The 12,730-nt window shown below is 49.4% G+C and overlaps 1 protein-coding gene across 1 annotated transcript in view; it reads right to left on the minus strand.

The window, feature by feature from the left end:
- Positions 1–4,473: 4,473 nt before the first annotated feature.
- Positions 4,474–12,730, minus strand: part of FGD5 (FYVE, RhoGEF and PH domain containing 5) — a 119,308-nt gene continuing 111,051 nt past the window's right edge. The window contains exons 19-21 of the mRNA XM_068981912.1: positions 10,744–10,872; positions 6,432–6,586; positions 4,474–5,618 (exon numbers count right to left, since the gene is read on the minus strand). Coding sequence (XP_068838013.1) covers positions 5,582–5,618; positions 6,432–6,586; positions 10,744–10,872 — 321 coding nt within the window. The 3' untranslated portion in view covers positions 4,474–5,581. The remainder of the gene's footprint in view (positions 5,619–6,431; positions 6,587–10,743; positions 10,873–12,730) is intronic.

Consider the following 12,730-nt stretch of genomic DNA (forward strand, 5'->3'; position numbering starts at 1 on the left):
TTGAGTGCAGCACTTTCACAGCATCATCTTTCAGGATTTGAAACAGCTCAACTGGAATGCCATCACCTCCACTAGCTTTGTTCGTAGTGATGCTTCCTAAGGCCCACTTGACTTCACATTCCAGGATGTCTGGCTCTAGATGAGTGATCACACCATCGTGATTATCTGGGTCGTGAAGATCTTTTTTGTACACTTCTGTGTATTCTTGCCACCTCTTCTTAATATCTTCTGGTTCTGTTAGGTCCATACCATTTCTGTCCTTTATTGAGCCCATCTTTGCATGAAATGTTCCCTTGGTATCTCTAATTTTCTTGAAGAGATCTCTAGTCTTTCCCGTTCTGTTCTTGTCCTCTATTTCTTTGCATTGATCACTGAAGGCGGCTTTCTTATCTCTTCCTGCTATTGGAACTCTGCATTTGTTTATATCTGCAGATGTTTATATCTTTCCTTTTCTCCTTTGCTTTTTGCCTCTCGTCTTTTCACAGCTATTTGTAAGGCCTCCCCAGAAAGCCATTTTGCTTTTTTGCATTTCTTTTCCATGGGGATGGTCTTGATCCCTGTCTCCTGTACAATGTCACAAACCTCAGTCCATAGTTCATCAGGCACTCTATCTATCAGATCTAGACCCTTAAATCTATTTCTCACTTCCACTGTATAATCATAAGGGATTTGATTTAGGTCATACCTGAATGGTCTACCGGTTTTCCCTACTTTCTTCAATTTAAGTCTGAATTTGGTAATAAGGAGTTCATGATCTGAGCCGCAGTCAGCTCCCGGTCTTGTTTTTGTTGACTGTATAGAGCTTCTCCATCTTTGGCTGCAAAGAATATAATCAATCTGATTTCGGTGTTGACCATCTGGTGATGTCCATGTGTAGAGACTTCTCTTGTGTTGTTGGAAGAAGGTGTTTGCTGTGACCAGTGCATTTTCTTGGCAAAACTCTGTTAGTCTTTGCCCTGCTTCATTCTGCATTCCAAGGCCAAATTTGCCTGTTACTCCAGGTGTTTCTTGACTTCCTACTTTTGCTTTCCAGTCCCCTATAATGAAAAGGACATCTTTTTTGGGTGTTAGTTCTAAAAGGTCTTGTAGGTCTTCATAGAACCGTTCACCTTCAGCTTCTTCAGCGTTACTGGTTGGGGCGTAGACTTGGATTACTGTGATATTGAATGGTTTGCCTTGGAAACGAACAGGGATCATTCTGTCATTTTTGAGACTGCATCCAAGTACTGCATTTCAGACTCTTTTGTTGACCATGATGGCTACTCCATTTCTTCTGAGAGATTCCTGCCCGCAGTGGTAGATGTAACGGTCATCTGAGTTAAATTCACCCATTCCAGTCCATTTTAGTTTGCTGATTCCTAGAATGTCGACGTTCACTCTTGCCATCTCCTGTTTGACCACTTCCAGTTTGCCTTGATTCATGGACCTGACATTCCAGGTTCCTATGCAATATTGCTCTTTACAGCATTGGACCTTGCTTCTATCACCAGTCACATCCAAAGCTGGGTAGTTTTTGCTTTGGCTCCATCCCTTCATTCTTTCTGGAGTTATTTCTCCACTGATCTCCAGTAGCGTGTTGGGTACCTACTGACCTGGGGATTTCGTCTTTCAGTATCCTATCATTTTGCCTTTTCATACTGTTCATGGGGTTCTCAAGACAAGAATACTCAAGTGGCTTGCCATTCCCTTCTCCAGTGGACCACATTCTGTCAGACCTCTCCACCATGACCCGCCCATCTTGGGTTGCCCCGCAGGCATGGCTTAGTTTTACTGAGTTAGACAAGGCTGTGGTCCTAGTGTGATTAGATTGACTAGTTTTCTGTGAGTATGGTTTCAGTGTGTCTACCCTCTGATGCCCTCTTGCAACACGTACCATCTTAGTTGGGTTTCTCTTACCTTGGGCGTGGAGTATCTCTTCACGGCTGTTCCAGCAAAGCGCAGCTGCTGCTCCTTACCTTGGACAAAGTAATAGCAATATATGTAACAGAGGCCCCAATAACGCTTATGTAAGTTACTCTCCCACCAAACACACCCCAAATTCACAGCAAGGCACAGCCCTTGCACTACACTAATCCAAACCACAGTCTTCTTCTCAAAAGATGTGGTTCCAGAGAGTGGCCCCTGGGGGTGAGTCCCCAGCAACCGGCCCACCCCACTCCTTTTCCCCCAGCTGACTGGTCTATGCGGGTCACCTTGGTGCCCTTCACAGTGACCAGCTCACTAAACGTGGTCCGGCAGCCGTGTGCAGGGCCCGCTCAGTGCTTCTAAGAAAAAGCTACAGCCCCCACCACTGGGGGCAGTCAGCGGTCAGTCTCTTGGGAACCAGCCTTGAAATCAAGCTTACAATGGACAGTAGGTCAGAGAAACCCAAAGAGTCTGGGGCTTGGGAGTCACTGTCCAGCCCTGAAGCCACCCTGCTTTCCTGCCTCTGGTTGAGCTGATCTCCTAGCTGTCTAACGCAGCGTGAGGTTAGTTTCCTTTTCCTTGCTATTGAAAAACAGACATCTCAGTGTGGACACAATTGTCCCCTCAACTGACAGTTAACACGTGGAAGCATGGAAGCCTCCCTGCTCACAGAGACCGCATACCCCAGGCTGAAGCCATGAATGGAAGAATCTTCCAGAATGTTGTTGACTTTGTTCCAAGGCAGAAAGCAAGCTGGGCTCCATCTGCTCCTAGCACTCCCAGCCCAGGTGGCCTCATCCCGATTTACAGCCTCGCTGTTCAGCGACGCCATCTCCGTTATCAATCAAACGAGAGGTTGGACTAGACGGAGAAAGGGCTCCGAGCTGCACACTTTAGCCCTGACGCGCACGCACCGACACCACCTTGGCGTCAGCCCCCATGCCTCCCCGGCCCAGGCTGTGTCCAGGGGAGTCTGTCAGCCTGAGAAGAACAACTCAGCGGATTTCTGACACCCAGAAGCTTCATTAAGGGGACCCAGGACCTCAAACACCGTCCCCAGACACTCCCGTGTGCACGTGTGTGCTGTGTCGGTGACCACAATCACACTTCTTCCTGCCGATGAGGCCCCGTCCAGGCTCGAGAGATGCACCCAGTCTCAGGAAAGCTGTGAAACCACCGCAGTTAAAGGGAGTGCTACCTGCCTTCCAGGGCCGGGGCCTGCGGTCCGCTTTGACAAACAGCTGGTGTGCGCTGAACACTCTGGGGAGCCAGGAGGGTCTCTGGGGGCTCCGAGCTGCTGGTTCCTGAGCCACAGCACAGCGTCCTCCCTAGAAATGCACTCTGCTAGGGACATGCAGGAGGCGCTGCCCAGCACCCCCGGGGGGGAGGCGGAAAAGCAGTAAGTTGTGGGGCCGTGGGTGGCTGCTCCTCCAGCCTCCCGGGCCAGGGAGAAGCAGCGCCATCAGCCAGGTGGGCGGCTTCCCCGGAGTTACTCCGGGCTCACCCAGCGGACAGACCGTGACGTGAACACGTAAGACAAGTCGGACAGAGAAAGGGGCGGGTGAGGGACAACGAGCAAAGTGGGCCAGTAGAAATCGGATGAAATGAGTCCACCGAGAACCAGGGGGAGCACAGGAGAAAACAAGGCGCCCAGGTAACCAGGTGGGTCGTGGCCCCGCCACACAGGAGCTGTGGAAGACCTCTGTGGCTCCCTCCTTTTACAAGACCCATCCAGTGTGTTCTATCTACAACCGGGGTTTCTATCAGGGGCAATAAATAGCCCTGTCACAGCTCCTTTACAGAGTATCAGAAATAGGATGTTACTCGGGGGAAGAAATCTTCAAGGGACTTCCGGACACATAATTCTCCCTGGAGCTCAGAAACTGACAATGGGTCGCAGTACAGGCAGGCTGGGGAAGTGCCCACTTCCTCTCTGAAGTCCTGCTGCACTTAAAAAATATATACCTATTAATTAAATATAAATTAAAAAATTTAATTAAAAATTTTAAAAAATTATTTATTTATTTGGCTGTACTAGGTCTTAGCTGTACAGGCAGGACCTTAGAGCTTCACTGCAGCCTGAAGGTGTGGCATTCAAACTCTTAGTTGCAACATATGGGATCTGGTTCCCTGACCTGGGATGAACCCAGGCCCCTGGATTGAAAGTGTGGAGCCTTAGCGACTAGACCACCAGGGAAGTCCCCTGCTGTGCTTTTTAAAGGCTCGAAGAATCTAGAAGGCCCATCTCAGTATGCCTGATGGTGAAAATGATTCCATCAAAAATTAACAAGAAGACCTCTCTCATCACTTAGTCTGGGTCCTCAAAATGTTTAACCAAACATTTTTAAAGAACTGCAAACTAGAAAAAAAAAATTCCCCTGAAAATATTTAATGTAAGCTAATTCCCGGAGACGGTGCTTTTCATAAAACGTTGGTTAGCAACTGCCTTTTTTTTTTTTTTTTTAGAGAACAGGGCAACAGGAAGGTGGGGACAAGACATCAGAAAATGATATGATTGCTCTTTATTTTGATGAGAGTAACAAGGAGGCCCCCCGCCACTCTGCTTTATGTGAAAACACGTCCAGCATCATGAGCAGCAGTCATCAGCGGGAAGGGACCAAGCCCCAGGCGCCCACAGGGCATCAGGCCACAATTCCAGGCTCCCTCAACTGTGTCCAGAGCCACTGGCCACCACCACGAATTCACCTTCCCATCGCGTCTTGTCTTCTCTCCTTTCCTCTTTCAAGGCTTCAGGAATACAGCAGAAGGACCATGATGTCGAAAACAAGGACAGTTCTCACAATCACATCACTGTCGGCCTGTGCGGGGTAAACTCAGGAAGGCACGCAATAAATTAAAGCAGACCCCGTCTCTCGGGAGGGTCTGCAGTGGCCTCCAGGGTGAGGGCTGGGTCTGCCAGCAGCCGAGTTTCCAGCACTGGTGAGGTGTCAGGACCGCCTTAGGGAGGAGGCAGTTTCCTCCTTTCGGAAGCCGCGACGGTCTGCAGGGTGAGTGCTCGCTTGGAGGAGACAGTCCTTCTGCTCCGGGGCTGCCTGGCCCTGCGCCCTCCAAGGCCAGGGGGACCCTCCCGGTGTTACCTGCTGGTGCCCCACAGCCAGTGCTGGTGGCAAATTAGTCCACAGGACTCCATCTACCACTGACTTACGGAAGTCCCTTGGGGGGAAAAAAAAATCAAACCGGAGGTTGCTGCTCAGTAAAACAATAAAGTGCTTTTTGATGAGAGTAGCTGTTATTTACTGGTTGGTTGTCATTTCACCTGAGGCACCGACATCAATGACATAAAAGGCGATCATGTTTACCAGGAGTAAAAAAAAAAACTGTAACAGCTTGTTTCTACTAAGAAGCCTGCAGTTCTACAACGTACTTCCCTACTGGTTTCCACGTCTTCATGTTACTAAATTTTAACGCACTACTGGAAAGGGAAATAGTTTACGCTGGAGTGGGGAGGGTGGAGAACACGAAGACAGAAAAGGTCCATAAATATCCCTTAAGGGGTCCACTTGTGGAGGTGCGAGAGAGGGGGTGACAGCCAAGAAGGCCAGGCCCCGTGCTGAATCCAGCTGTGTGTCCGGATGGGTGGAGACACGGGCTGGCTTCTGGAAGAGTCCACACATCAACCTAGGAGTGTCCTCTGAGTCCACATGCTGGGTGACTGCTATAATACACTCGCATCTTCCATGGCCTCGATCCACCTGCAACATAGAAGTGAGGAGACACTCGGTTCTGCCTGGAACTCTGGTCACGGAACCCAAGAGTGATGAGACAACAGCGGCATTAACCCAAGGTGAGCGACCCAGCCCTATTCTGTGTGTTTCCCTCGCATTTAGCAAAAGGCCCGCAGTGCAGTGCAGTTGCTGAATCAAGGCACGCCCGTATGGATGAGTCATAATGCAGGCAGACCCCGCTGTGCTCAGAGACAGTGTTTTCTCTACATTTGAAGGTTTGTGGAAACCCTGTGTCCAGCAAGTCTAGCAAGCAGCACCATTTTCCCAGCAGTGTTTGCTCACTGTGTGTCTCTGCAGCCCATTTTGGCAGTTCTCACCGTATTTCAGACTTCTCCGTTGTTAGTCGATTTGTTGTGGTGGTCTGTGACCACTGGTCTTTGATGTTACTACCACAAAAAGATTATGACTTCTTAAAAGGCCCAGATGAGGGTTAGTACTTTTAGCAAGAAAGCATTTTCCAGTGAAGGAATGAACACTTTTGTAAACATGACGCGACTGCACAGTTAAGACTACAGGATGAACCGCGCTTGTGTATGCGCTGGGAAACCAAAGAGCTCGGGACTCCCTGGATTGCCGCGCACGCTGCACTGCGTGGTCCGGAACCCCACCCCCAGTCCATCTGAGGTCCGCCTGGGAACTTCAGCCTGCTCCTCTGCTGTGGCCCAAGGGAACCTGACAGGACAGGAGGGCCGGAGAAGAACAGAAGCCAAAGCCCAGGGTGGCAGCTGGCTCCCTTCTGAGAGAGAAGAGGGGGGAACGCGGGACTAGTTATTTGGGTACCTCTGAGCCGAACTGCTATCCTCAGCTTTGAAGCTATAAAATAGAGTTTTCTTGTGGTAAAGATGAAACGTAGGGCTGGCTTCGCTGCTGCCCTCCTCCTTGCCTGGCGCAACGGTGAAGCCAAGCAGGGGCATACTCTCCAAGGCCACTGTGTCCTGTGGAGAGGCAGAGGGGAAACGGATGTTAAACACGGCAAGACGCCCATCAGCAGCTGAGCATCCAACGCTCTTCACCCCTACTTCTTGCCAGCACCAGTCACGAGGAGGAGAAGAGACTTAACACTCTGCGACAGTGTTTACAGAGTCCTGGGACTTCCACATTATCTTGTTTAATCTTCATGAAAGGTGTCACCCCCATGCTAAGAAGAAACTGAGGCTCAGGGAAGGTAAATAATGCCCCAAGATCACACAGCTTGGAAGGGGCAGGGCCAGCACTGGAACTCACGAACACCTAAAACTGCGCATTCCTTCCACGGATTCGGTGTGTCAGCGACTCAGATTTTCCACTGTCATTACCCCTGTTAATGTACTCTCTGCTCAGCTCCCCATGGTCTCTTTCACAGTGCTTCAGTATGGAGCACTCAGGGCGTCCGGGCTTAAAATCATGGAGCTCGGTGGAAAAAGAAAGAGCTTCTTATATGTAGATAAAGAACTTTTTATAATAAACACATCCATATTTATGCACAAATACATGTTCATAAAGAACACAATTTAATGAGATCATGAACAGAGATTTAGAATGACTGTGGGAGAGAAGGAGGAGTTAAATTTGTGTATAAAAGCCAATCAACTTTCTAAGACCACTGAATCAGAAAAAAACATTTGACAAAATTCAACATCCACTCATGATAAAAACTCTTAGCAAACTAGGGAATAGACGGGAACTTCCTGGGTCTTCCCGGTGGTACAGTGGATAAGAATCCATCTGCCAATGCAGGGGACATGGCTCTGATCCCTGCTTCAGGAAGATTCCACGTGCCACAGAGCAGCTATACCCATGTGCTACAACTATTGAGGCTGCAGCCCCAGAGCCTGGGCTCTGCATCAAGAGAAGCCATGGAATCCAGCTCACTGCAAAGAAGAGTAGCCCCTGCTCACTGCAAATGGAGAGAGCCCTCGTGCACCAACAAAGACTCAGTGCAGCCAATAAATAAACAGAAGGGAGCTTCCTTAATCTGACAAAGGGTATCTACAAAATACCCACCAATAACATCATACTCAATAGCGAAATACTTAATGCTTTCCCCCTAAGACTGAGACAAAGCAAGAGGACACTGCCCGTTACCAATTAAATTCAACACTGCACTGGAGATGCTAGCCATTGCATTAAGGCAAGAAAAAGAAATAAAAGACATCAAGATCAGAAAAGAAGAAGCAAAACTACCTATGCTTAAAAAGGATATGTTTGATTACAAACAACTACCAGAACTAATAACGAATTTAGCGATAGCACAGGATAATTAACTGTTGTTTTTTAAAAATATTTTTGTACCATCAGTGAATACTAGAAAATAAACTCCATTCAAAACTGCATCCAAAAATAAAATACTTAGGAATAAAGGTAACAGAAATGAGAGAAGTATAAAAAATCTCTATACTAAAAAGTATAAACATTAAATGCAGAATTTAAAGAATTAAATAAATGAATTATTCATGGATTGGAAGATTCAATATGGCTATGATGTTAATTCTCCCCGGATTGATATATAGATTCAATAATCCCTGTCATAATCTTAACAGACATTTTTATTGAAATTGACACATTTATATGGAAACACGAAAGACCCCAAACCACCTTTAAAAAGAACAAAGCTGGAGGACTTACACAAGGCTTACTGTCAAGAATTAAAACCACATTAAGATACTACTACCCTTTCACCAGAATGGCTAAAATTAAAGACTGGCAATACCAAGTGCTAACAAACGTGGAGCAAACAGAACTCCCAAATTTACCTGCATTGTTGCAGAGACTGTAAAATGCCACACCATTTTGGAAAACTACCTGGTAAATTCTGAAAGACCATATGTATATCATTCTGTGATCCAGAAATTCCATTCCTAGGTATTCACCCAAGGCAAAATAAAAACCTATTTTCACAGAAAAACCTGTATGCAAAAGTTTAAACTGGCTTTATTCATAATCACCTCAAATTGGAAACAACTCAAATGTCCTTCAACTGGTGAATGGATAAACAAAGAGGTATATTCACAAAATGGAACACTACTCAGCCATAAAAGGGCATGGCCAACTGTATGCAACAATACGGATGACTCAAAGACATCGCGTTGAGGGGAAAAAGCCATCCATGATTCCACTGACCTGAAGATCTAAAAGATAAAACTAATATATGGTAGGAAAAAAATAAAACCCAGTGTGTTGCCTCTGGGGATGGGGATGAGGTGAGGATTTACAGGGGTATGCATTAGTCGAAACTCAACAAATAGTACCAAGATTGGTGTACTTCATCATATCTAAGTTGTACTTCAAAAGAAAAGAAAACACAAATATTGAACTCTTAGGGAGAATTAGCTCAGTTGGTAAAGAATCCGCCTGCAATGCAGGAGACCCCAGTTTGATTCCTGGGTTGGGAAGATCCCCTGGAGAAGAGAACAGCTACCCACTCCAGTATTCTGGCCTGGGTCGTGAACAGTCGGACAGGAATGAGTGACTTTCACTTTCACTGAGTGGCTTTCACTTTCACTTTTCAGGGTGAATTATACTTGAAAAGCATCAAAAAGAAAAATGGACGAGAGAGTAATAGATACTTGATTAAGTACGGTAAAATGTTGACTGTATAATCAAAATTCCTTCAACGTTTCTTTATGTTTGAAATTTTTTGTAATAACAATATATTAACTACATAATAAAATATTGGGAAAAAATGTAAAAGATTCCTATATATACCTGACAAGCACTCTCTCCCAGGGGTGATACTGAGTAGCAAGTTACATCAGCTTTGGGTTACCTCAGGGTACATGATGGAGGTGGCATGGCAGTAGAGACAGTGAAATCTGCCCATCCTCTTTACCAAATCTCCTTTTGATGGAATTTGAAAGCTTGGCCCTGTCACTGGTTTAGGCTTATTGAGCAACTATACAAGTTCCTCTCTCTGAAGAAGTGGCTTTGGAAGCATCCTGAAATCCATCTTTGAAAACCAACCCAGGCTGTCACTTCCACGACAACCGTCGCTCAGGACATAGAGCCTCTGGCTTTTCCACTCTCAAGATAGGATCCACACTCTGATGGCTGGTTAACTGTCAATAGCTTTTATTCCCCAACTGTTTTCCACGAGATGCTCTGTGGAGGAAGGGCCTGCTCTCAGCACAGCGGGGTGCTCTCCACACCTCGGGGACCCACAACACACCCCTGTGCACCCCCTCAAAAGCGCTGCTGTGAAGTCTCACAAAGTGTCCACTCAGTTCTCTCAGAACCCAGGTTTCAGAGGCCACCCCGCCTCGGGGAGGGCGTAGTTCACACATGCCCACAGGGGTCCCCTCTGTGGGTCAGGAACCGCCACAGCTGCAGGGCCCTCGGGAGGGGAGCTTCATGCCCCCAAGGGGGCCGTGCCTTCTGCCCGGTCGCCAGCACCCGTGGTCAGGGGAGAAGGGCCCGCCCTGTGATGGTGTGCTCATCCCCGTGGGTGAAGCACCCACCCTCTACAGGTAGGGAGAATGCATTTAGGGCCGTTTTTCAAATCAGATTTCGCCTGCGGAAACCATCAGATAGACGGTGGGGCCTGGAGCTGGTAAATGTTTCTCCTTATCCCACGGGTTCAGCCCGCGCCAGGACCAGAGCGCCCCCTGCCGCGCAGCCACGCTCACACCTCTCCTGCAGAAGCAGGCTGCACCAGGGCCCTCTCCCCGCTGTATCTCAGCAGATCAAAGTCTAAGGTGTTGTGATGCACGTGAAGGTCAGGCTTCTTTAGCAGAAGAGCTGCCCCGCCCGAGGCAATACGGTTCCCTGACCGACGCACAGACACGCTCTTCGGTTCCGGCCCCAACAACGGAAGCGGAGGGCAGAAAGGCGCTCTTTCCGGCAGCGCCCTGCACTGCTGCCCCCCGCCCGCCCCGGGCACGTGCCAAGGCCTCGCGGCACCGGCCCCGCCGCCGCGCCGCCCGGGCCCACAAGGCAGCGGCCGGCTCCTGGGAGCTGAGAGGCGGCCGTGCGCCGGCGTGGCGCCCCGCAGGGAAGGCCAGCCCGACGTGGCACCGGGCGGGCGCAGCCGCAGGCCCCGCACGGCCGGGGCGAGGCGAGGCTTGCCGCCCCCCCCCCGGCCCCGACAGGAGAGGAGAGAAGGCGGGGACCACGCTACCTCACGGGCCGCGTAGGTGTACAGCACTTTGCCTTTGATGACGAACCAGAGCTTCTTCCAGTGCCGCTTGCCCTTCTTACACCGGCTGAGGTAGCCGCTGATGGCGGAGCCCTCTCCGGAGGCGGCCACCTGGCGGAGGGAAGCAAGCGGGGCGGTCAAGGCGCCGGGGGTGGACACGGTTCCGACGGAGCCTGAATGTCACCGCCAACCGGCCGGCGCGGCCTTCGTGCCGCTCTGCAGTCGGGGCGCTCGGGTGGCCTCGCGGCGCATCGGCCACAGGGCCGTGTCGGAGAGACAGGATTGACCGCAGGGACCCGGGAGCCGCGCGTCGAAACCTGCCTGCAGGAGTGCTGCCCTCTGGCGGTGAGCCGGATTCCTGGTTCCCTCCTCTCAGCCCCTCAAGACCCCAAATCTCCAAGCTGCAGGGATCTATCTGGGTGAAAGTTTCTTCCTCATAAAATTGGTTCCTATGCTTTTCAGCTTACTTTTTTCTCACATTTAAGTGGGGATCCTTTCTTTTTTTTAATTGTTTCCCTAAAAGGTTATATGATCTCCTGACTAATGAGTTTGTTAACGCCTCTTAGTAGAATTGGGGCTTCCCTGGTGGCTGCAGGGAAGGGAGGGGCTTCCCATCTGCCTGCAATGTGGGAGGCCCGAGTTCGATGTCTGGGTTGGGAAGATCCCCTAGAGAAGGAAATGGCCACCCACTCCAGTAGTCTTGTCTGGAGAATCCCACGGTCGGAGGAGCCTGGCAGGCTACAGTCTTATGGGGTCACAAAGAGTGGGACACGACTGAGCAACTTCCCTTTCTTTCTTTTAGAAGTAGCAATGGTGTGGTCTTTTGAACAAGCCTCTCACAGGGGCTGAGATTACAGGCCTGGAGTAAGACCCATCTCAGGTTCCAACATAGACTCTAGCAGCCACTAGAGGGGTGAGGTGAGACCACTTACTTCCTGTACGTCTCAGTGTCCTGACTAGTTAAAACTGGAATCAAAGTACGTCAGACAGGTACCAGTCAGGTACAGTGCCTGACCCACAGTCAAGTGCTCCATAAACATTCACCTTAATACGAGAGCAAGAAGACCAGGTTACAAAATAATTTCACCTGACTTTCTCAGTTCATAGGTGGGGAAACAAGCCTAGAAGATTTGGGGGGCTGGATCTACCAAAGATGAAATCCTGACTTAGCTGAAGAGAGGGCGAGAACTCAAGAGCTCTCGGCAAATGTTCTCAAGGTCAAGGAACTCCAGTGTAGGGAGAGGAAGCTACAACCAGCCAGGTGTTTTGAGAAGTACTGGGCAAGGAACTTGCCCCTCTTGGGTCCCCAGGACCCCACCTAACTTGGACAGGCCTCCTCTCCCCACAGCTGACCTGCCGGAGCAGCTCCCAGAGTCTGCGATCTGCCCCCATCAGATGCTCCTGGGACAGCGCTCCAGCAGACCGTCCCCTGGGAAGCAGGTCTCACTGCCGGGGTGGGGCTCCCGGGGCTCGAGAGGGTGGCAGGAGGTGGGGGCACATTGCTCCTGGGGCTGCTGCCGAGCCCACCGTATAGTCCTTGTTGAGTAACAAAAAGATTGCTGCTTTGGGCAAAACCTGCCAACATGGCTCAGGGCAGGTCCACACGGCACCTGGATCACAGTGGCCTGATGCCTGAAAGGTGAGGACACTGGTTCTCAAACTCTGTACCCATGGCACACTCAGGTTCCGTGAGTTCAGCTCCTGTTGGAAGGACTGTGGGAGTGAGGGGGTGGTCTTTTCTCAATCTGTGGGAGGGGACTAGTTAATGGATGACGAGACAGCCATACAGTGTAAGAAGTATGAAATTTATATGGACAAGCTAATGTGAAATTATATCAAAGATAGATTAAGTGAAAGAAATGTATGGAAGCTTCAGAGTATCATCTTTTGAGTTAAAAAAAGGATTGTCTATCTTAATTATGTATATGCATAAACATTTCTGGAAGGATCCGTAAGAAATCTGATGGCA

The sequence above is a fragment of the Capricornis sumatraensis genome, chromosome 10, assembly GCF_032405125.1.
Source record: "Capricornis sumatraensis isolate serow.1 chromosome 10, serow.2, whole genome shotgun sequence".
NCBI lineage: Eukaryota > Metazoa > Chordata > Mammalia > Artiodactyla > Bovidae > Capricornis > Capricornis sumatraensis.